Source organism: Curcuma longa, chromosome 4 (assembly GCF_044706935.1).
Source record: "Curcuma longa cultivar G26 ecotype Majalengka, Jawa Barat chromosome 4, ITB_CL_G26_1.1, whole genome shotgun sequence".
NCBI classification, from domain to species: Eukaryota; Viridiplantae; Streptophyta; class Magnoliopsida; order Zingiberales; family Zingiberaceae; genus Curcuma; species Curcuma longa.
In genome coordinates, this window is record NC_133864.1 from 4,530,887 (window position 1) to 4,552,876 (window position 21,990).

The 21,990-nt window shown below is 41.0% G+C and overlaps 3 protein-coding genes and 1 pseudogene across 4 annotated transcripts in view; all 4 read right to left on the minus strand.

The window, feature by feature from the left end:
- The window catches only part of LOC141826211 (tropinone reductase-like), a 46,185-nt gene extending 45,038 nt beyond the window's left edge, over positions 1-1,147 (minus strand). The window contains exons 1-5 of one of the 2 annotated variants that reach the window (XM_074713456.1): positions 1,047-1,141; positions 763-970; positions 608-694; positions 338-492; positions 193-269 (exon numbers count right to left, since the gene is read on the minus strand). In XM_074713456.1, the coding sequence (XP_074569557.1) occupies positions 490-492; positions 608-694; positions 763-970; positions 1,047-1,141 (393 nt within the window). In that variant the 3' untranslated portion in view covers positions 193-269; positions 338-489. Of the gene's footprint in view, positions 1-192; positions 270-337; positions 493-607; positions 695-762; positions 971-1,046 lie in introns of those variants that run through there. The other variant, XR_012601627.1, reaches the window with a different exon arrangement.
- A 475-nt stretch (positions 1,148-1,622) lies between these two features.
- Positions 1,623-2,961, minus strand: LOC141826213 (tropinone reductase homolog At5g06060-like). Its single transcript, XM_074713457.1, has 5 exons — positions 2,839-2,961; positions 2,565-2,772; positions 2,274-2,490; positions 2,064-2,170; positions 1,623-1,965 (listed from the first exon to the last, which is right to left on the minus strand). The coding sequence occupies exons 1-5, from the start codon at positions 2,916-2,918 to the stop codon at positions 1,789-1,791; spliced, it is 789 nt and encodes a 262-aa protein (XP_074569558.1). The 5' UTR covers positions 2,919-2,961; the 3' UTR covers positions 1,623-1,788.
- Positions 2,962-16,555: 13,594 nt separating this feature from the next.
- LOC141826212 (tropinone reductase homolog At5g06060-like) lies at positions 16,556-17,831 on the minus strand (annotated as a pseudogene).
- Positions 17,832-19,449: 1,618 nt separating this feature from the next.
- On the minus strand, positions 19,450-20,480 carry LOC141826941 (L-ascorbate oxidase homolog). The gene is made up of 3 exons (XM_074714257.1): positions 20,338-20,480; positions 20,041-20,302; positions 19,450-19,962 (listed from the first exon to the last, which is right to left on the minus strand). The coding sequence occupies exons 1-3, from the start codon at positions 20,478-20,480 to the stop codon at positions 19,450-19,452; spliced, it is 918 nt and encodes a 305-aa protein (XP_074570358.1).
- Between the last annotated feature and the right edge of the window lie 1,510 nt (positions 20,481-21,990).

The following is a 21,990-nucleotide window of genomic DNA, read 5'->3' on the forward strand; positions in this document are numbered from 1 at the left end:
ACTGGTAAGTCATTACATGGAAACCCCCGCTACTTCACATTTGAAAATTGCCAAAAAAAATTCTTCACTGCATCAATGTACAATTGATTATAAGATCTTATATGATTTCTCGGACAACTTTAAGCTTGTTGGCTATATTGTGATAATGATTGGGCCAGTAATATTGATAGTCGGAAAAGTACTATTGGGTTTGTGCTTATCAAGAGCTTGAAATCCTCCATGGTTTGCCCTATTGTCGGTTTGAAGATCGCCGTCCCTGCATTGTTAACCTGAAAAAGGAAGAAGATTAAGATTTGGTTTAGGCTTTAGAAAGGGAGGGAAAAAAGGGGAGAAATACCAAAATGTTGAGCTTCCCGTCGAATTGGGAATGCATGGAAGCTTGAGGTATCTGACATGTACTAGACCAGATATTCTTTTTAGCGTCGGACTGGTAAGTCATTACATGGAAACCCCCGCTACTTCACATTTGAAAATTGCCAAAAAAATTCTTCACTGCATCAATGTACAATTGATTATAAGATCTTATATGATTTCTCGGACAACTTTAAGCTTGTTGGCTATATTGTGATAATGATTGGGCCAGTAATATTGATAGTCGGAAAAGTACTATTGGGTTTGTGCTTATCAAGAGCTTGAAATCCTCCATGGTTTGCTCTATTGTCGGTTTGAAGATCGCCGTCCCTGCATTGTTAACCTGAAAAAGGAAGAAGATTAAGATTTGGTTTAGGCTTTAGAAAGGGAGGGAAAAAAGGGGAGAAATACCAAAATGTTGAGCTTCCCGTCGAATTGGGAATGCACCGTCTCCATGAGCTTCTTTCTCTCGCTTGGGGACGATACGTAGCAGACAGATGCGGTGACCTTGAGCTTGGAATCGCGCCATTTTTGCAGGCAATTCTTCAAATCTGCTTCGCTGCGGGAGCAAGTGTGCACCTCCGATCCAAGTCTGGCGAGCTCCTCGACGATCGCATGCCTAAAACTTGATCGATGAGTGGAAATAGATATATAGAATTGAAAGAGATCGATGGATGGAGTATTCTAGAAAGTACCCGATTCCCTTGGAACCTCCGGTGACCAGAGCAGTCGTCCCGGCGAGAGACCATCTGTTTGTCTCCATGGGAGTGTGTTCCTGCACGCTGCTCATGCTTCTCTATATTCGGAAAGGAACTTGGCGTTGAAATTGGGCAGAGAGACGAGGAGTGCCGTGGAGGATAAGATTAGGCGCGCATTAATATAATTAGTTTTTGGATTTTTCATTCTAGACTTTACCATCATAATATAATACGTTTAAGACAAATTAAATTTATTTAATTAAAATTATTTTAAATTTATTTCCCTCTAAATCCGTGGAATTGATTCTAACAAGACGAGACGACAAATTCCTTTTTTTTATTAAAGTGATCATGGGTTTGAATATTTTAAAAATTAATCTTTAAATATAAATAAATTTAAATTTAAATTTATTCAAGTGAAACAAATTATTTATCTTTAAAATTAATCGAACAAGGAAATTTGAAAAGCACTCATACAAAATTCAACAAGGTCTTCACAAAAATCTAAAAGAATTTTAACTATATGACAATTGAAACACCAATTTTTTCTCTAAATTATTACCATAGAGGTCATAGAGACAAGACTTTGAATATAATTCTCAAAAAACTAAATGAAGAGTACAACAGCATCTTATTCACGATCTTCTTCATAAGAACATGATTCCAAACACCATCTTATTCAACATCTTCATTAGAACATAATTCGAAACAACATACTATTCGACATCTCCGCAACTACTTAGTGATTTCCGTTCACAATTTGACCTCCGTCGACGACGATGACCTGACCGTTCACGTAGGAAGACGGAGGGAGGCAAAGGAAGGCCACGACGCCGGCCACATCCTCCGGCTCCCCCCAACGTCCGAGAGGCACGCGATGATTCTCCCTCGCCACAAATTCCTCGTCTTGCAACAACTACCAAACAAACAAATTCATATTCATCAGTTAAAATCAATTTTTTTCACCGGTAATCCATTCTTTTCTAGGTAACAAGAAGCTGTGTGTTCACTTACAGGCTGAGTGAGTGGTGTTTTTATGTACCCTGGAGCTACACTGTTTGTTCTAATGTTATCTTTAGCCCATTCACAAGCAAGATTTCTCGTCAGTTGATTTATTGCTCCTAATCAAATTTAAAAAAAAAAAAAGAGTGAAGAAGAAGAAGCGAATAGTTCATCTTGCAAAGATTCGAGCAAATAATTCAATGAACAATATGCAAGAAGTACCTTTGGACGATCCATACACAGACAGATAATCCTGGCCAATCAAGCCAGAAATGGAGCTGATGAACACAATACTGCCGCCTCCACAAGCCCTAAGAAGAGGGTAAGCGAGTTGGCTCAAGTGGAACGACGATTCCAGGTTTGTGCTGATCACGAGCTTGAAATCCTCCAGGGTTTGCTCCACCGTCGGTTTGAAGACCGCCGTCCCTGCATTGTTAACCTGCAAAACGAAGAAGATAAAGATTTGATTTAGGTTTTGAAGGGGGAGGAAAAGAAAAAGGAGGGAATTAATACCAGAATGTTGAGCTTCCCGTCGAATTGGGACTTCACCGTCGCCATGAGCCTCTCTCTCTCGATCGGGGACGATACGTCGCAGACAGATCCGGTGACTTTGAGGTTGGAATCGCGCCATTGCTGCAGGCACTTCTCCAGATCTGCTTCGCTGCGGGCGCAAGTGTGCACCGCCGATCCGAGTCTGGCGAGCTCCTCGACGATCGCATACCTAAAGCTTGATCGATGAGTAGAAATAGATAAAAAAAAAAATTAGATGGAGTATTCGAGGAAGTACCCGATTCCCTTGGAGCCTCCGGTGACCAGAGCAGTCGTCCCGGCGAGAGACCATCTGTTTGTGTCAATGGAGCTGCTCATGCTTCTATTTTCGGAAAGGAACTTCCTGTTGAGAATAAGGAGAGAGAGGAGCTCTGTGCAGAAATGACGAGAAGATCAGGCGCACATATATATAATAAGGACATTTCTTATTATAATTTAATATTTTTTATTCTACTGCAAAAGGTTGGAACCGCCAACCTAGCGGCCCCCACCCCGGCCCCACAAGTATGAGGGGGAGTAAATCACAGTGAATGCGGGACTGGCCAGGGCATAGTGGCTCGAGGAATTGGAAACATGACACATTTTGATGTTATCTCATGTGCGCCATTTTTATTCTAGACAGTGCGTCAGTGCGATCATGTTGTTGACACGAATCTTCTATTCGTACTATTATAGTAATATTGTTCTTATCCGAATAAGTTTATAATATATTAAAATAATTTTATTTTATTTTATTTATTTTATTTTAATTTAATTTAATTTTATAAAATATATATGGGAAAAATAAATTCAGTATTGTATTAAAATTATTATAAAATATTAAAATTAATTAATTCAATTTAATTAAAACTAAAATATTATTTATTAATTTATCAAAATTATTCTAAATTAATTAAAATCAACAACGTCATATTGCTATACCTACCTATTATAATAAAGGAGTGGGGCGATTTTTTTTATAATTCTTTATTTTTCTTTAAAGGAAGTAGATGAAAAGAATAATTAATAAATATGGACGGCATGCAAATTAGGTAGATAAATATGGATGGTCCATTCAACAGAACGTATCAAATTTGACAACGTCGTTGTAATTCAGAAGAGGGAGTTATTTGCCCTCGTACATACCTGAGTTGGTTACGATGCAACAGATTTACAGAAAAAGGCAAGGGTTCGAATCTTGACGAAGTCAGGCATACCCTCCTGCGTCATAACCAACTGCGGTTTCTCAATTTACCTTCTCATAAATAGTCGTAGGGCCGATCGTATGGGGCCGTTGGGGTGACAGATTTCACCTTTATGCAGAAAAAGAAGAGGGAGTTATTTTGTCTCCGGAGCATAGTTGAGTTGGTTACGATGAAACAGACTTATAAAAAAAGACAAAGATTTGAATATTGATGAAATTAAATAATACCCTCTTCCGTTGTGACCAACTGTAATTTCTCGATTTACCTGCTCACAGATGGTCGTAGGGCCGACCGTGTGAGGCCGCTGGATGGCGGATTCTACCTTTTTTTGTAGAAAAGAAGAAATTATTTTGCTCGAGACGTACCTGAATTGGTTACGATGAAGCAGAGTTGTAGAAGAGGACAAAACTTCGAATCTTGGTGAAGTCAGAGCAATATTTTCCTTCGTCATGGTCAACTGTAGTTTTTCGATTTACCTCTTCATAGATTGTCGTACGGCCAACCGTATGAGACCGTTGGGATGGCAGATTTCATTTTTTACAGAAAAAAGATGGAGTTACGTTATTCGTCGAGACAATATTCTCTTGCATGTGACCAACTATAATTTTTCGATTTAATTCCTCACAGATGGTCATGAGACTGATCGTGTAAGACTGTTGGGACGACGGATTCCATTTTTTTTTAAAAAAAAATTATTTACTTTAAATATTTTTCAAAATGAATTATATTTTTTTATTAACAATATTTACGAATCTCGAGGCTATCCACGTCTTTCAACTGTATTGTCTTGTTTGAAAAATGATAATCCCAGTCAGTCTCATAGACTCAAGCCCTGGGGTGACCGGCCCGGTCCCACGGAAGTTTCTCATCGGCCACCAAAAAAAATGATAATCTCAGTCAGTCTTATGGACTCAATCCCTGGGGGTGACCGGCCCGGTCCCACTAAATGATAATCCCAGTCAGTGTCATGGACTCAATCCCTGGGGTGACCAGCCCGGTCCCACGGAAGTTTTCCCACCGGCCACTAGAGTAAATCGGGAAGCGCACACAGCGGCCATAAAATGATAATCCAGTCAGTCTCATGGACTCAATCCCTCAGGGTGACCGGCCAGGTCCTACTGAAGTTTTCCACCGGTCACCAGGGTAAATCGGGAAGCGCACGCAGCGGCCAACCCAGACGCCCAGCATCCTTTGATTATAAAATTGTAGTGGATAAATTTTTTATAGTGACCGGCCCCACCGCCGAAACGGCCCCATATCAGAAAACCCCTAAGGAATTTTTTGGAGGCACGGTACCACTAGGTTGATAAGAGCCTACTGCCGAAACAGCTCCTCAGTCAACAAATACATGTTGCTAAGACTTGATTCGTACAACACCTTAATCAACAAATACATGTTGTTAAGAGGATTCGAACCCGAAATCTCAAGCAACACATGTCTCCATGCTTACCACTTGGGATAAGACACTTCAACTAAACTGTAGTGGGTAAACTTTTTATAGTGACCAGCCCCACCGCCGAAACGGCCTCATATCAGAAAACCCCCTAAGGGATTTTTTGGAGGCACGGTACCACTAGGTTGATAAAAGCCCACTGCCAAAACAGCTCCTCAGCCAACAAATATATGTTGCTAAGACTTGATTCTCGCACAGCACCTCAATCAATAAATACATGTTGCTAAGAGGATTCGAACCCGAAACCTCAAGCAACACATGTCTCCATGCTTACCACTTGGGATAAGACACTTCAACTTAAAATGATAATCCCAGTCAGTCTCATGGACTCAAGCCCTGGGGGTGACCGGCCCGGTCCCACGGAAGTTTCCCACCGGCCACCTTAAAACTGTAATGGGTAAACTTTTTATAGTGACCGACCCCACCGTCGAAACGGTCCCATATCAGAAAACCCCGTAAGGGATTTTTTGGAGGCACGGTACCACTAGGTTGATAAGAGCATACTACCGAAACAGCTCCTCAGTCAACAAATATATGTTGCTAAGACTTGATTCGCACAACACCTCAGTCAACAAATACATGTTGCTAAGAGGATTCGAACCCGAAACCTCAAGCAACACATGTCTCCATGCTTACCACTTGGGATAAGGCACTTCAACAAAAATGATAATCCCAGTCAGTCTCATGGACTCAATCCCTGAGGGTGACCGGCCCGGTCCCACGGAAGTTTCCCACCGATCACCAGGGTAAATCGGGAAGCGCACACAGCGGCCAACCCAGACGCCCAGCATCCTTTGATTGCGATCCCCATTTGGAGGAAAATTGTTACAAATACGCCGTAACTAGGGATCGAACATCAGGTGTCTGAGTCACAACTTGGATGTCCTACCGCGGCACCATGGCCCCGAGGACTAAACTGTATTGGGTAAACTTTTTATAGTGATCGACCCCACCGCCAAAACGGCCCCATATCTGAAACCCCCTAAGGGATTTTTTGAGGCACGATACCACTAGGTTGATAAGAGCATACTGTCGACACAGCTCCTCAGCCAACAAATACATGTTGCTAAGACTTGATTCGCACAGCACCTCAGTCAATAAATACATGTTGCTAAGAGGATTCAAACCCGAAACCTCAAGCAACACATGTATCCATGCTTATCACTTGGGATAATGCACTTCAACAAAACGATAATCTCAGTCAGTCTCATGAACTCAATCCTTGGGGGTGACCGGTGATAAGTTGGGTTTGTTATGCATTTTATCGCTTTATGTTGAGGTTTTACATGAAAAACAAATGGTTTAATGAATTGATTGGAGTATATTTGTCATATGTTGCATAATTTGATGGTCAATTATATTTCTGCAATTTGATGGTTAATTTTACATGAATTGGATTTGATTTTGTAGGACTCGAGTTGAACCAAGATGGAACCCAAATTGAGATCGAGTTAAATTGAGCTAAGATTGACCAAATTGATGGATCCAACCTCATGAATCAAGACCTACATTTGATTTGGACTGATCCCATGTGAATTTGACTCGAACCGGAGTCGAATTGGAGCTGAACCGGACCAATTAAGCTTGAATCAGGGCTGAACCGGCGCTAAATCACAAATTAACCCGGTCTGAACAGTGCTAAGCCGGCCGATTTTCAAATCCCAGTTATAACGAGGAGTTTCACTGTAGCTCATCATCGCGATCACTGTAGCGCCTTCGTCCCGTTTGATTTCTTCTGCTGTTTTTCGTCGTTTTTCATCGCAAGATCTTCGGGTTTTCTTCTTCCAAATCAATTCCTAAGTTCCAGAGACGATCACGAGCTCAGTTCGTCAATCAATCACGGACGGAAAGGCGTGGTGAGGGTTTTGCCAGCGTTTCTTCTCCACCGCGAGTTTCAAACGGATTTTCTTCGATCCAGACTGATCGGAGCTTCCAATTGCAATCGGAGGGGTTCTCTGAAGGTTATGGAAGTCTCTTGAGCATTAATTTACCAGCGATTTGAAGGATTCCAGCTTGATCTTTAGATTCTTGATCTGCTCTGTTCGGCGTCTGATCTGAGGGTTTCTGATACGGATACGGACGAGTTGATTCAGATCATTTTGAGCTGAGATTTGTGGCTGATTCTCTGGAATTTTTGATGGGTTCTTCAGATCTAGTGTGATAGCTAGATTGGATTTGTTTTAAAGGGAAGATCCGAATTGTTTCTCTGATTTCTGTTGTTTTCAGTTTCTGTTAATTAGCAATTTCTGAACATTTGTCAACCGGCCCGGTCCCACGGAAGTTTCCCATCTAAAACTGTAGTAGGTAAACTTTTTATAGTGACCGGCCCCACCGCTGAAATAACCCCATATCAGAAAACCCCCTAAAGGATTTTTTGGAGGCACGGTACCACTAGGTTGATAAGAGCATACTGCCGAAACAGCTCCTCAGCCAACAAATACATATTGCTAAGACTTGATTCTTGTGCAGTACCTCAGTCAACAAATACATGTTGCTAAGAGGATTCGAACCTGAAACTTCAAGCAACACATGTCTCCATGCTTACCACTTGGGATAAGGCACTTCAACAAAAATGATAATCCCAGTCAGTCTCATGGACTCAATCCCTGGGGGTGACCGGCCCGGTCCCACGGAAGTTTTCCACCGGCCACCAGGGTAAATCGGGAAGCGCACGCAGCGGCCAACTTAGACGCCCAACATCCTTTGATTGCGATCCCCATTTGGAGGAAAATTCCTGCAAATACGTCGTAGCTGGGGATCGAACCGCGGGTGCCTGAGTCACAACTTGGATGTCCTACCACGGCACCATAGCCCCGGGGACTAATGATAATCCCAGTCAGTCTCATGGACTCAATCCTTGGGGGTGATCGGCCCGGTCCCACGGAAGTTTTCCACCGGCCACCAGGGTAAATCGGGAAGCACATGCAGCGGTCAACCCAGACGCCCAGCATCCTTTGATTGTGATCCCCATTTAGAGGAAAATTCCTGCAAATACGCCATAGCTGGGGATCGAACCGCGGGTGCCTGGGTCACAACCTGGATGTCCTATCGCGACACCATGGCCCCGGGGACTAAAATGATAATCCCAGTCAGTCTCATGGACTCAATCCCTGGGGGTGATCGGCCCGGTCCCACGGGAGTTTCCCACCGGCCACCAGGGTAAATCAGGAAGCGCACGCAGCGGCCAACCCAGACGTCCAACATCCTTTGATTGCGATCCCCATTCGGAGGAAAATTCCTGCAAATACGCCGTAGCTGGGGATCGAACCGCGGGTGTCTGGGTCACAACCTTGATGTCCTACCGCGGCACCATGGCCTCGGGGACAAAATGATAATCCCAGTCAGTCTCATGGACTCAAGCCCTGGGGGTGACCGGCCCAGTCCCATGGAAATTTCACACCGACCACCAGGGTAAATCGGGAAGCACATGCAGCGGTCAACCTAAACGCCCAGCATCCTTTGATTGCGATCCCCTATTTGGTGGAAAATTCCTGCAAATACGCCGTAGCTGGGGATCGAACCGCGGGTGCCTGGGTCAAAACTTGGATGTCCTACCGCGGCACCATGACCCCGGTGACAAAATGATAATCCCAGTCAGTCTCATGGACTCAAGCCCTGGGGGTGACCGGCCCAGTCCTACGGAAGTTTCCCACGGGCCACCAAGGTAAATCTGGAAACACACGCAGCGGCCAACCCAGACCCCCAGCATCTTTTGATTGCGATCCCCATTTGGAGGAAAATTCCTACAAATACGCCGTGGTTGGGGATCGAACCGCGGGTGCCTGGGTCACAACCTGGATGTCCTACCGCGGGTGCCTGGGTCGAGTCTGAGGTAGGCCATGACTTAGTCAATGTAGAACAATCTCGATTTAAAATAGTTTGGATCGTATAATTGACGTAGCGGAATATAATCGACGAGTGAATAGTGATATATAAATCAAAAGTTTAATTTTTGTAATTAATATTTTACCAATGATATACATTAATTAATAAATATAAATATAATATAAAAGGATTATGAGCCATGAATTTACTGGGTTTAAATCTTTGGGTTGTTAGTTCAAAAACTATGAATGCTCTATTAAAATTTTCTCATCGAAAATGATCTAGAGATGAAAAAAATCTCATATAATCGTTGAGTGTAAAATTATAAATACAAACTGAATAAGAATGAAAACCGAGTGTATATTCATTTCTTCTTCGAACTTTAGTCTATTTATATATAGCATTCACCTCGATCTGATTATTATGTTGATGTGGCACTTTCAAGCGCTTGGAAAGCTTTCGGACCCCGAGAGTCATCGAAACCCCATCCACTTGGCAATGGTCCGTATAACGACTCTCGGCCTTCTGGGCACTTGGAAGAGATCCGAACACCTAGAACATGCTAACGTGTATATCACCCTCATCCATTCAATAACGACTAGCGGTGGCCTGGAATGGGTATCTGGGCATTTGGAATTTATCCAAGCGCTTGGAGTTCGGATACCTAGAACAACTCCATGCACTTGGAAATGGTCAACCTTACCCTCCTCCGATTTGCCTTGGTAGGCTTGCTCAGTCTTCCTTTCGACTTTTCGTCCCCCAAATGCGCCAAACTCGTCTGCTTCTTTCTCGTACCATACTTTTCGCTCGCTTGCATCTTCCGCCAAGGTTTGTCATCTGGAACACTTGTGTTATCTTAAATCCCTGTACACTTAGACACACATATCAAACATAACTCTGGCATAATTTCAGACTTATTTGATCACACATTAAAATTCCATTAGGATACTAATAATTTCCCCTTTTTAGTAATGGTCAAACTAAATTTGAAATTAAGATAAATAAATAAAAATAAAACAAACATAATGTAAATAAGTTAATTAGTTAAAAAAATTAACTCCCCCTACATTAGAGCTGTCAAACGGGCCAACCCATAGCGGGGCGGGCCAACCCATGGCAGACCCATCATATGGCGGGGCGGGGCGGGCCGATCCACCAACTTAGCGGGTTGGAAAATCTCCAACCCAACCCAACTCAAGGCGGACCGCGGGTTAGGCGGGCCAACCCACGGGCCTGTTAAAAAATATAAAAAATATCAAAAATATTAAAAATTTTAAGTTTAAATTATAATTTAAATTAATTAAGTTGAAATTTTTAAGTTTGAATTATAATTGTTAAATTTGAATTGTAATTTAAATGGATCAAACCCACTAATTCATTTATTTTTCTACTTTAATTTTAAAATTTAAAATAAATAAATAAATTTTCTGAACCCGCGGGTCAATCCAAGCCCATCGCAGGCCAACCCACGCGGGTCACGGGCCTAGGTAGGTCAAACCATCTGAACCATCTTAACATGGGTTGATAAAATTGTAACCCAATCCGCCTAAATTACTTGGCGGGGCGAGCCAACCCAGCGGGCCTAATCCAAATTGACGGCTATACCCTGCATTTATAGTTCATTTTTTATTTCTCGTCCCTTTTGACAATAACAATAAATTGGGGTTATAAAAATCTCGATAAGAATTATGCGAACCATAGAAAATTCTAAAATTTTTACCAAATACAGAGCACAATATCATCAATTATGAAAAATTACATGATTTTTTATATAATTATTAAAAATATTAAAACGTAAAAAAAAATTAAAATTTTATATGTTCAAAACATGTGGTATTTTCATAGAAAATAATTTTCATAAAATTCCATACAGAATATACCGAAAGATTATTTTTGCATATAAATCAACCATATAAATAATATTTTTCCTTGGTTGACTATCCTCTAAATTTTTCTAAGTGGTAATAATAGATTTTGAAACCCAAAATAAAGTTAAACCTATTGGATCTACCAACTATTTTTGGAATAAATAATTTTGATATTTTTCTGATCTAGCCCTAAAATTTCTATAATTATATATTGATCCTTTAAATTTCAAGTCTTTTCTTCCATATTATGTTCTTTTGTTTATCATGTGAAAGTTATTCTAATGATGATTTAGGGAATCTACCATGCAGGTCCTTTATCTTTAAATTTTTATTTTTCAAAATTTTAAATTCTTCTTTAGGGTATGCACTAGCTAATTTATTTTCTAGCTCAACATTGGTTCGTTTTAACTCCATACATTTATTCCTTACTTTACATAATCACCTAGATAGCATTTTAATTATGTCATATAATTGATCAGAGGGTAGGTTACGTATCTCATTTACTGTTTCTGAATTGTTTGTTGAGGCTCTCTCTACACTATGCTCTCTCGCATGAATCGAACTCTTCTTCTTCATGGTTTGCCATGAATGCAAGACTAGCTCTATGCTCAGCCTCTGATTCTTGTGAGGAAGATGTGTCACTCCATGTTGCCTTTAGATTTTTATGTTAAGGCGAATTCACCTTCTCTTTGTTCTTCTGCTTGAGTTTAGGACAGTTGTCCTAATTGATGTGATATTCTTTATCATAGTTGAAGCATTTTACCTTCCTTATCTGTTTCTTCTTTAATAATTTAGTTGCTTGTCTCCTATCAAAGTTATTAGTCTTAAAAAATCTTTTCATTTTTCTTACCAAATAGGCTTCTCCATCTACATCCAAGGGTGTGTTCAAGTCTGACTCTCTCTCTTTTGCTTGTAGAGTGATGTTGCAGTTTGATGTCATCTCTGTTTCTTTCAAACCTACACATCTAGATTCGTGCCATTTCAAAGTAGAAAATAAATCTTCTAAACTACTTACTGGTAGATTCTTCAAAATATAGTAGAGGAATCTACTATAGACATCCATTCTGGGGTCGTGGAAAAACATTCAATATGCATACCTCAGAGTGTCCCGATTTGACATTCTTTCATCCAAATTCTAAAGATTTGTTAATATCTTCGTAAGTCGTGTGTGTAGTTGAGCCATTATTTCCCCCTTATCTAACTTTAGATTGCTTAGCTGATGTTTGAGCAAATCTCTTCTAGCTAGCTTGATTTTTGAGGTGCCTTCATGGAGCTCTAAGAATTTTTCCCAGAGTTCTTTGGTAGAAATGTAGATGCTAATTCGGTTCAGTTTGTAGGATTGGTAGGCGCACTAGAAGGGGGTGAGTAGCGCTCGTAGCTTTCGTTTATTCATTCTTTGTATTACATATACTTGCAGTGGAATTAGTAAATAAGACAGGGGACTCATGGATTTACTTGGTTCTTAATCATCCAAGGTTAGTACATCCAAGGTCTATGTACGGAAGGATCCACTATTGGTATCCTTTTCGAAACTTTTTCAGATGCGGAGAAATCTGTCTTATAGTCCAAATAATAACACAAAGAAAAGTATAATAGTAAGATTAAAAATAAAATCAAACTCTCATGTAGCCTATCTGGAAGACCTTGAGCGCGTCGCATCCTTCCTAGAGCTTCTCAGATCGCATGAGCAGAATGTCATTCACGTCAGCAACACCACAAGATAAATGGTTGATGGAAATTAGGGTTGTTCATTGTTGTGCACATTGAGACCCTTATATAGATTCTTCTGGGCGTCTGAAATCGATCCTATCCTGATCCGATTCTTTCAGTCTATCAGAGTTGATTCTTCCTGATCTGGGCGCTCGGACCATCCAAGGGCACTTGGATCATCTAGGCGCTTGGAGTAACATTTGGGTGCCCGGATCCAGTCAACTTAGATTTGAGCTAAATTGACCCCGAGCTTAGTTCAACTGCTTCGGTTTGCTCCTCTTATGTTTCTTTAGTCTTGCTTCTAACACCCGGTTCCTGTAAGATTAGCATACAAACAAACAAACAACCTAAGCCTACCTGTAGTCTATTTGACCTGTTAGGCTTACCTAAATCTTGCCCTGTACCTGTGCCTAAGTTCTAGTTATGATTAGTCACTTTCATATGTAAACTTTCCACCTACCAAACATCCTGTCACCCTTGACATGTTTGGACTTTTCCCTTGCCTAACCTCTAGTTAGGACTAGTCACTTCTATAGGTAAACTTCTCACCTGCTAAACATCCTATCACCCTTGACTTATTTAGACTTTTCTTGCCTAACCTCTAGTTAGGACTTCCTACCCAACTTCACTCACCAGGACTTCTCCTAGCCTCCAATTAGGACTATCTAGCCTCCAACTAGGACTTCCTCTGCCTAGCCTCCAGCTAAGACTTTTTCTAGCTAGCCTCCATCTAGGACTTTCCTTGTCTAGCCTCAACTATGACTTATCCTTACCCAATCAAACCGATTAGGACTTCTTGTAGTTTTGTGGTCAATCATAACTTGGCTAAACTTCACTTACATCCAAATATTAGGTATGTTTGGATCAACTTTTGGTCAAACAGATCAAACCTAGATGTGTTATCAAACATTGAAACTCTGGGGATATACTAGTGCTCTTTACACTAACAATTTCTCCCTTTTTGATGTTTGATAATTTTTTAAGTTAAATCTCGATCAGGGTTTATAAATTTAGGAGAAATCTAGCTAGATTTTTAACTTAAGTACCATTCTCTCCCTTTTCATACATTAAAAAGTTATTATTTTGCACCAACAATAATAATTTTTTCTATAGTCATAACTTAGTCTAGACAATTCTTGAAGACCATAGTAGATTTTTTTTTTAAATTTAAAATAAATTTTTAGAGGATTTTTCAACACCAATTTTAAAAGGATTTTCAAAATAGTTTTAAAAAGAAATTTTAAAATAATTTTTCAATGTATTTCAAAAGAGATTTTAAAAATATTTTTGCACCAACAATAATGATTTTTCCTGTGGTCATAACTTAGTCTAGACAATTCTTGAAGACCATAGTAGATTTTAAACAAAATAAAATAATTTTTTAGAGGATTTTTCAACACTAATTTTAAAAAGATTTTCAAAATAGTTTTAAAAAGAAGTTTTAAAATAATTTTTCAATGTATTTCAAAAGAGATTTTAAAAATATTTTTGTGAATCTTTGTATGGATTTCATCATTTGGATTTTTGTATATTATAAATGTTGATATGAATTATAGATGTTGATATGGAATTTGTATATTGAAATGGATCTTTGTATATTGAATGGATGTTGATATGGATTATGGATGTTGTTTCATTATTTATATCTTTGTGTAAATGTGTATTGTCGATATTGATATGAATGTTGATAGGTCATATGTATTTTATTAATCGATCCGATTGGATCGATATTTCATTGTATATACGGGATAATTAATGAATAAGTAGATTAGGCAAAAAACTTACTTTTGCGATAAATTTTGCGGTAAAAATCAAATTCATCTTAAATCAGCGATAAATTTTACAATGAAAATTGATTTCGTCACAAAAATCGTTGCCAATCGGGACGATTCAAATTCGTTGTCAATCGACGATGAAAATAGTATTCGTGAATGACCAACTGAACCAACCATGCATATATAGTTCCATGGTCTGTGCTACAGTCCAAGATTTGAAGGTGGTAAAAAAAAACATCATCTTAATTTTTGTCCCTACTTCTTTGTCTTATTACTATTTAATTATTGATTAATGATAATAATAATCCAAAAGTATATTATTTGATAAGAGAGAGAGTTCAAATGACATCATCTATCCTAACTACAATATTATATTTTTTTTCAATTTATCCTGGTGGTCGATGGAAAACTTCCGTGGGACCAGACCGATCACCCCAAGGATTGAGCCCATGAAACTGATTGAGATTATCATTTTTTTTACAATATTACTTTTTTTATCATTCTAGATAAAAATTATTATTATTTGACAAAAGAATGGCATCATCAATTCTACCGACTACCATGTTACTTCTGCGTGATGTTATTATTTAATTGAGTAACGGTGATCATAATTCAGAAGAGTATTATTCTTTTGCAGAAGAAATGAAGGGCATTATTTATTTGACAAGAGGTCATAGTGATAAGGCTTTGAATATAATTCTCTACACAAGAACCTAAATGAAGAGTAGTACAACACCATCTTATTCGACGACGATGACCTGACCGTTCAGGTAGCAAGACGGAGGGAGGCAAAGGAAGGCCACGACGCCAGCCACATCCTCCGGTTCCCCCAAACGCCCGAGAGGCACGCGATGTTTCTCCCCCGCCAATAAATCCTCGTCTTGCACCAACTACCACAACAATTAACAAATGCATATTCATCAGCCAAAATCAATTTTTTTCATCGGTAATCATTTCTTTTCTAAATATCATCATTTGAATCCTCTAGAGATTGAATATTTTAAAAATTAATCTTTAAATTTAAATTTATCCAAGTGAAACAAATTATTTATCTATCTTTAAAATTGATATAGATGGTCTTTGTTGGTTGACATGATAAAAAAGGGATCAATAATCATTCCAAGCTAGCGTCCGACCTGACATCTCGACAGTCAATGATCAAACCACGATTTGACCAATCCAATAGCGCCTTGGACAACCCAATTATCATAACACTCTGCCACATGCTCTCACAGCTTGGCCATCCAATTGTGCATCTCGATTACATACCTTTATGGCTTAGGCAGCTCAGACTCAATACTCTGACCCCATGATTGATCAGCTCGGTCACTCAGTTCGGTCATTTGGCTTGACCGCTTAGCTCATCCTCGATCTCCGTTTGGGTTTAACCGTTCAATTCAACCATATACTTTGACAACTTAGATGTTTAGTTGCATGCATCCTCAACATACCGACCCATTTACTCTGCAGGAACTGGGTTTTGGTCATACGAATGAAGCTCGGCCAAAGGGATAAGAACGATGACGAGGTTCTCAAACCCGACTTCCTGAATTCTCGCACCCTTATGCCAATAACTGTCAGATACGGATAATCTTCATTATATTGCTGAGCCATTGGATGATTGGAAACCTTCAGAGATCGTGTCTTTAATGGCACATTAATAGCTCATTGACAGCTAATCACACACGTTACTCCCCGAAGATTGTGCTCTCCCCTGCTACTATATAAACCCCTGCAGGTATGAAAAATGGGCTCTCTGGAAGATTTTCTACACATACATACTTCTGTTTCTTCATTCTTTCTCTCTTTACTGATCAGAGTGGCTTGCCGGAGAATCTCGGCGCCTCGCTAACCGCTTTTTTTAGCTCTCTCCTTTCAGGTTCCTTCGTTTGCAGGATCGCCAACGGTTGAGGTGGCATATTTTTAACTGTTGGCTTGACCATCCATGACTTCCAATTGGAACAAAAATTAATAGAGGAAATTTGAAAAGCACTCATACAAAATTCATCAAGGTCTTCACAAAAATCTAAATTTTTTTTTGGCTATATGAGATTTGAAACACCAATTTTTTCTCTAAATTATTACCATAGAGGTCATAGTGACAAGGCTTTGAATATTATTCTCCATATAAGAACTTAAATGAAGAGTACAACACCATCTTATTCACAAAATGACTCCAAACACCATCTTATTCAACATCTTCGTTAGAACATAATTCGAAACAACATACTATTCGACATCTCCACAACTACTTAGTGATTTCCGTTCACAATTCGACCTCCGTCGACGACGATGACTTGGCCGTTCACGTAGCAAGAAGGAGGGAGGCAAAGGAAGGCCACGACGCCGGCCACATCCTCCGGCTCCCCCCAACGCCCGAGAGGCACGCGATGATTCTCCCTCGCCACAAATTCCACAAATTTCTCGTCTTGCACCAACTACCACAACAAACAAATTCATATTCATCAGCTAAAATCAATTCTTTCCGCCGGTAATCCTTTCTTTTCTAGGTAACAAGAAGCTGTGTTCACTTACAGGCACAGTGAGTGGTGTTTTTATGTACCCTGGAGCTACACTGTTTGTTCTAATGTTATCTTTGGCCCATTCACAAGCAAGATTTCTCGTCAGTTGATTCATTGCTCCTAATCAAATAAAAAAAAAAGAGTGGAGAAGAAGATAGAACCAAATAGTTCATCCTCCAAATGATTCGAGCAAATTCAATGAAGAATATGCAAGAAGTACCTTTGGACGATCCATACACAGACAGATAATCTTGGCCAATCAAGCCAGAGATGGAGCTGATGAACACAATACTGCCGCCTCCACAAGCCCTAAGGAGAGGGTAAGCGAGTTGGCTCAAGTGGAACGCCGATTCCAGGTTTGTGCTGATCACGAGCTTGAAATCCTCCAGGGTTTGCTCCACCGTTGGTTTGGAGACCGCCGTCCCTGCATTGTTAACCTGCAAAACGAAGAAGATAAAGATTTGATTTAGGTTTTGAAGGGGGAGGAAAAGAAAAAAGAGGGAATTAATTAATACCAGAATATTGAGCTTCCCGTCGAATTGGGACTTCACCATCGCCATGAGCTTCTCTCTCGATCGGGGACGATACGTCGCAGACTGATCCGGTGACTTTGAGATTCGAACCGCGCCATTGCTGCAGGCACTTCTCCAGATCTGCTTCGCTGCGGGCGCAAGTGTGCACCGCCGATCCGAGTCTGGCGAGCTCCTCGACGATCGCATGCCTAAAGCTTGATCGATGAGTAGAAATAGATAATAAAAAATTAGATGGAGTATTCGAAGAAGTACCCGATTCCCTTGGAGCCTCCGGTGACCAGAGCAGTCGTGCCGGCGAGAGACCATCTGTTCGTGTCGATGGAGCTGCTCATGCTTCTATTTTCAAGAAGGAAAGGACTGCTGTGCAGGAACCACGAGAAGATAAGGCGCCATAAAATATATAATAAGGACATTTCTTATTATAATTTAATTTTTTTTTTCCTAGACAGGACGATCATGCATTTGACACGAGTCTTCTATTCGTACTATTATAATAAAGAAAAATGATAGAAAACAGGAAAACATAGCAGGAACCATAGCAGGACACACGTGGCGGTCCACGTGTACCATGCCACGTACGTGGATTGCCACGTGGGTTTCCTGCATTTTTTTCCCCTCCCGCTCCCGAAATCTCGAAACCCTTTCCCTCCTTCGCCGAAACCCTTTCCCTCCGACGAACGCCTTTGCCTCTTCCTCCGCGCCGAAAGTCCTTCGCCTCTTCCTCCTCTGACCGCCGAACGAAATCCCCGCCGCCTCCGCTTCCCCTGCCCGCCGCTGCGCTCCCTTCTCAGTTCTCCCTCTGCTCTCTTCTCCTCTGATCGTCGCGCTCCCTTCTCCCCTTGCCCGCCGCCGCGCTTTGCTCTCTTCTCCCTCTGCTCGCCGCCGCGCCCTCTGCTCGCCTCTCCCTCTCGTTGCCGCCCCATCGCCGCCGATCTCGCAGCTCGACGAGAGAGCTGACGATGTATGGAGCGCTGGTGTGATTTTGTATATCCTTCTCAGTGGTGTTCCTCCTTTTTGGGCTGGTAAAATCTGAAAACTGTCAATTCTACTTTGTTGCTTCACAATGCAGTTGTTCATGTTCTTCCCTTTTGCTCTTCTGTTCTGCTATTCCTAGAAACCGAAAGAGGGATATTTGATACCATTTCGAAGGGGGAAATCGACTTTGAAAGTGCTCCTTGGCCATCAATATCAAGCAGTGCCAAGGATCTAATTGTGAAGATGCTAACCATGGATCCAAAGAAAAGAATTACTGCATCAGAAGCCCTTCGTCTGTGTTTCATTTACTTGTGGCTCTCTTTTCAGGCTGATGTCGATGGAAGTGGGAGCATCGACTACATCGAATTCATCACCGCTACAATGCACCGGCATAAACTAGAAAGGGATGAGCATTTATACAAAGCCTTTCAGTACTTGTTTGGCCAGGACCAACAAACCTATGAAAGTTAAGCACTGGATAGAAGATTGGAGTTTCTTGATATGTTATTGTCTTCATTGTGATTCAAGAGGGGTGTTGATAGAATATGGTTCATCCTGTCATTGTTCATGTTTCTTGAACTGGTTCATAATCCATCTCTCTTGTGAACAGAAATCAGCCATTTCATCCATCATTCTTACTGTGTTTTACACACATTTCATAGACCATGCTCACCAATTGGATCATACAGATATTCTTATTTAATTATGAAAAACAGTTTTGAACATTCATATCACATTTCTGGCTTTCTGCTTTAATCTCAGGCCATGCTTCATGGCCAAACCAAATTCTCAATGCAACAACCAGTAAACAACGTTTGAGATACACCATGCAAGAAATGACAGCCTAAGATCGATGGAGTAGAAGAAATAGAAGAGAAAAAAAGAGTAAAAGTTTTCAAATAAATGTGATGAAGCATATGGCGGCTGAGACATGAACTGAGCTCTCCTCAAGCTTGTCACCCTCTCGTGACGACGACGAAATCTGAAAGCTTGCATGGACGATTTCAGAGCGGCCTTGTTAGACGACCCGACGCCCGGCCGCAGAGGAGGGCGTTCCTTGGAATCGGGTTCTCATCCCTCCACGAGGAGACGAGCGACCAGTCTATCATAGTTGGCCCTCCCGGTGGCGGACCGGCCGACTTCCCGCCGGAGTTACTGTATCGGAAGACGGCGGTGGTCGAGAGCACGGTGCTGATGAACCGCGAGGAGACGGCGATGAGGTAGTCCTTCGGCGGCTGATCGGCCGTGACCAGAAACGAGCAGGACTGGCCCAAGTGGAGATCGAAGGAAGAGTAAGTGTTTTGGAGGGTGTGTGATCCTTCCACTTCCACCAGCAACATTGTGTGTCCTTGAATTCTTACATTCAGCGACGTTGCCAGTCCCACGTTCGATATCCGGAAACGATATGTTTTGCCTTGCTCGACGGTGAAAGTGTTTCCATACTGTCCTCGGCCATTGATGAGGAGGCCGTCGGGGAAAGGGAGATCTCTGCCACTGTCTAACATGTATCTCAGGTCCTGCAACAGTTTAGAAAGCATCAGCCATGGTGATTTGATGAATCCTTCGATAGAAATAAGGGAGAGCCTCGAGCTCACAGTGTGGTTAGCTTTGAACCAGTCGCCGATCAAAAGGGTGTAATCGTCTGCAGGCCGGCTTAGAATCCTGATGCCGCCGAATCCGCCGGCGGCCTTGTGGAAAGCCAGCGAGGGGAAGTAGAAGTAGCTACCGATCTGGTCCTTCAATTGCATCACATAAGTGAAGTTGCCACCGGGCGGGATCGGGCAGTTGGTGCCATAAACGCCATCTTCCCACGAGTTTCTCCTCCTGTCTCGGCCAAAAAGAAACAGGCCATCAGTTCTAACTCAAAAAAGAAGAAGAAGAAGAAGAGACACACCTGTTGCTTGACACCAAGAGGCCAGATATAGCCATAGGTCACATTCCAGGTGAAGAACCTGTAGGGGTTTTCCCCGACGACACAAGAAGCCAGCAAGAGAAGCAGAGAGAAGAAAGAGGCCAGGAGGCTTCTCGTCCCCATCATGAAGATGAACAAGGAAGAAAGAGATCGAGGAGAAATGCTACTCCAAGAACGACCTCATGTCAGGATTAGGAGGAAGATCAAGTGCTACTTATTTATCTGTTATTATTTACTGGGGTTGGTGAAGAATCACATTACCAGTTTAGTGACGTTGTTTAGCAAGATCTGTTCTTGGAGTTCTTAGATAGATTTTGACTCGTTTGGAAGATCCTCGGCACATGTTCTTGTTGCTTCTTCCCCGATTTGATGTGTGCTTTACTGGGGTTGGAGCTCTCCCAGGACGAGAGGCGACGATGTCGTCAGCTCTCTCGTCGAGCTGCGAGATCGGCGGCGATGGGGCGGCAACGAGAGGGAGAGGCGAGCAGAGGGCGCGGCGGCGAGCAGAGGGAGAAGAGAGCAAAGCGCGGCGGCGGGCAAGGGGAGAAGGGAGCGCGACGATCAGAGGAGAAGAGAGCAGAGGGAGAACTGAGAAGGGAGCGCAGCGGCGGGCAGGGGAAGCGGAGGCGGCGGGGATTTCGTTCGGCGGTCAGAGGAGGAAGAGGCGAAGGACTTTCGGCGCGGAGGAAGAGGCAAAGGCGTTCGTCGGAGGTAAAGGGTTTCGGCGAAGGAGGGAAAGGGTTTCGAGATTTCGGGAGCGGGAGGGGGAAAAAATGCAGGAAACCCACGTGGCAGTCCACGTGGCATGGTACACGTGGACCGCCACGTGTGTCATGCTATGGTTCCTGCTATGTTTTCCTGTTCTCTATCATTTCTCTATAATAAAATACGGGAAAAACTAAATTCAATTGTCCATTGTTCTTATCCGAATAAGATTATAATATATTAAAATAATTTAATTTAATTTATTTTATTTTAACTTAATTTAATTTTATAAAATAAAATAAATGCACTATTGTATTAAAATTATTATAAAATATTAAAATAAATTATTTCAATTTAATTAAAATTATTAAAATTAAAATATTATTTATTTATTTATCAAAATTATTTTAAATTAATTAAAATCACTTTATAAATATAACAACGTCATAATTGTTATACCTATTATAATAAAGAAGCGTGGCGATTTTTTTCCATAATTATTTATTTATTTTTATAGGAAGTATACGAAAAGAATAATTAATAAATATTGATGGCATTCAAATTGTAGGTAAATAAGGATGGTCCATTTAGCTCAACTTACCAAATTTGACCAATCATTGGAATTCACAAGCGGGAATCATTGGAATTCACAATAGGGAGTTATTTACTTTAAGAAAAATGATATACTATATGAACATATAGTATGAAAACTCATGCATGATACACTATATGTATGAATGTGAAACTCACTGTATGAGATGTGGGACTCACTGCATGGAGTGTGTCATATTATGTTTTCATACTACATTTTCATGTAATGTATCATTACTCTTACTTTAAAGATTTTTCAAAATGAATTATATTTTTTATTAAGAATATTTATGAAACTCGAGACTGTCCACGTCCTTCAATTGTATTGTCTTGTTTG

Excerpts from the sequence above, each read along its gene's own strand:
- LOC141826941 (XM_074714257.1), bottom strand. The coding sequence starts at position 20,480 with ATGGGGACGAGAAGCCTCCTGGCCTCTTTCTTCTCTCTGCTTCTCTTG. Across the intron at positions 20,303-20,337 it reads CTTGGTGTCAAGCAACAGGT|AACTGATGGCCTGTTTCTTT; the intron begins GTGTCTCTTCTT and ends TTTTTGAGTTAG. Across the intron at positions 19,963-20,040 it reads GGTTCAAAGCTAACCACACT|GACCTGAGATACATGTTAGA; the intron begins GTGAGCTCGAGG and ends AAACTGTTGCAG.
- LOC141826213 (XM_074713457.1), bottom strand. The coding sequence starts at position 2,918 with ATGAGCAGCTCCATTGACACAAACAGATGGTCTCTCGCCGGGACGACT. Across the intron at positions 2,491-2,564 it reads ACGGGAAGCTCAACATTCTG|GTTAACAATGCAGGGACGGC; the intron begins GTATTAATTCCC and ends TTCGTTTTGCAG. Across the intron at positions 2,171-2,273 it reads TGTGTATGGATCGTCCAAAG|GAGCAATAAATCAACTGACG; the intron begins GTACTTCTTGCA and ends AAATTTGATTAG.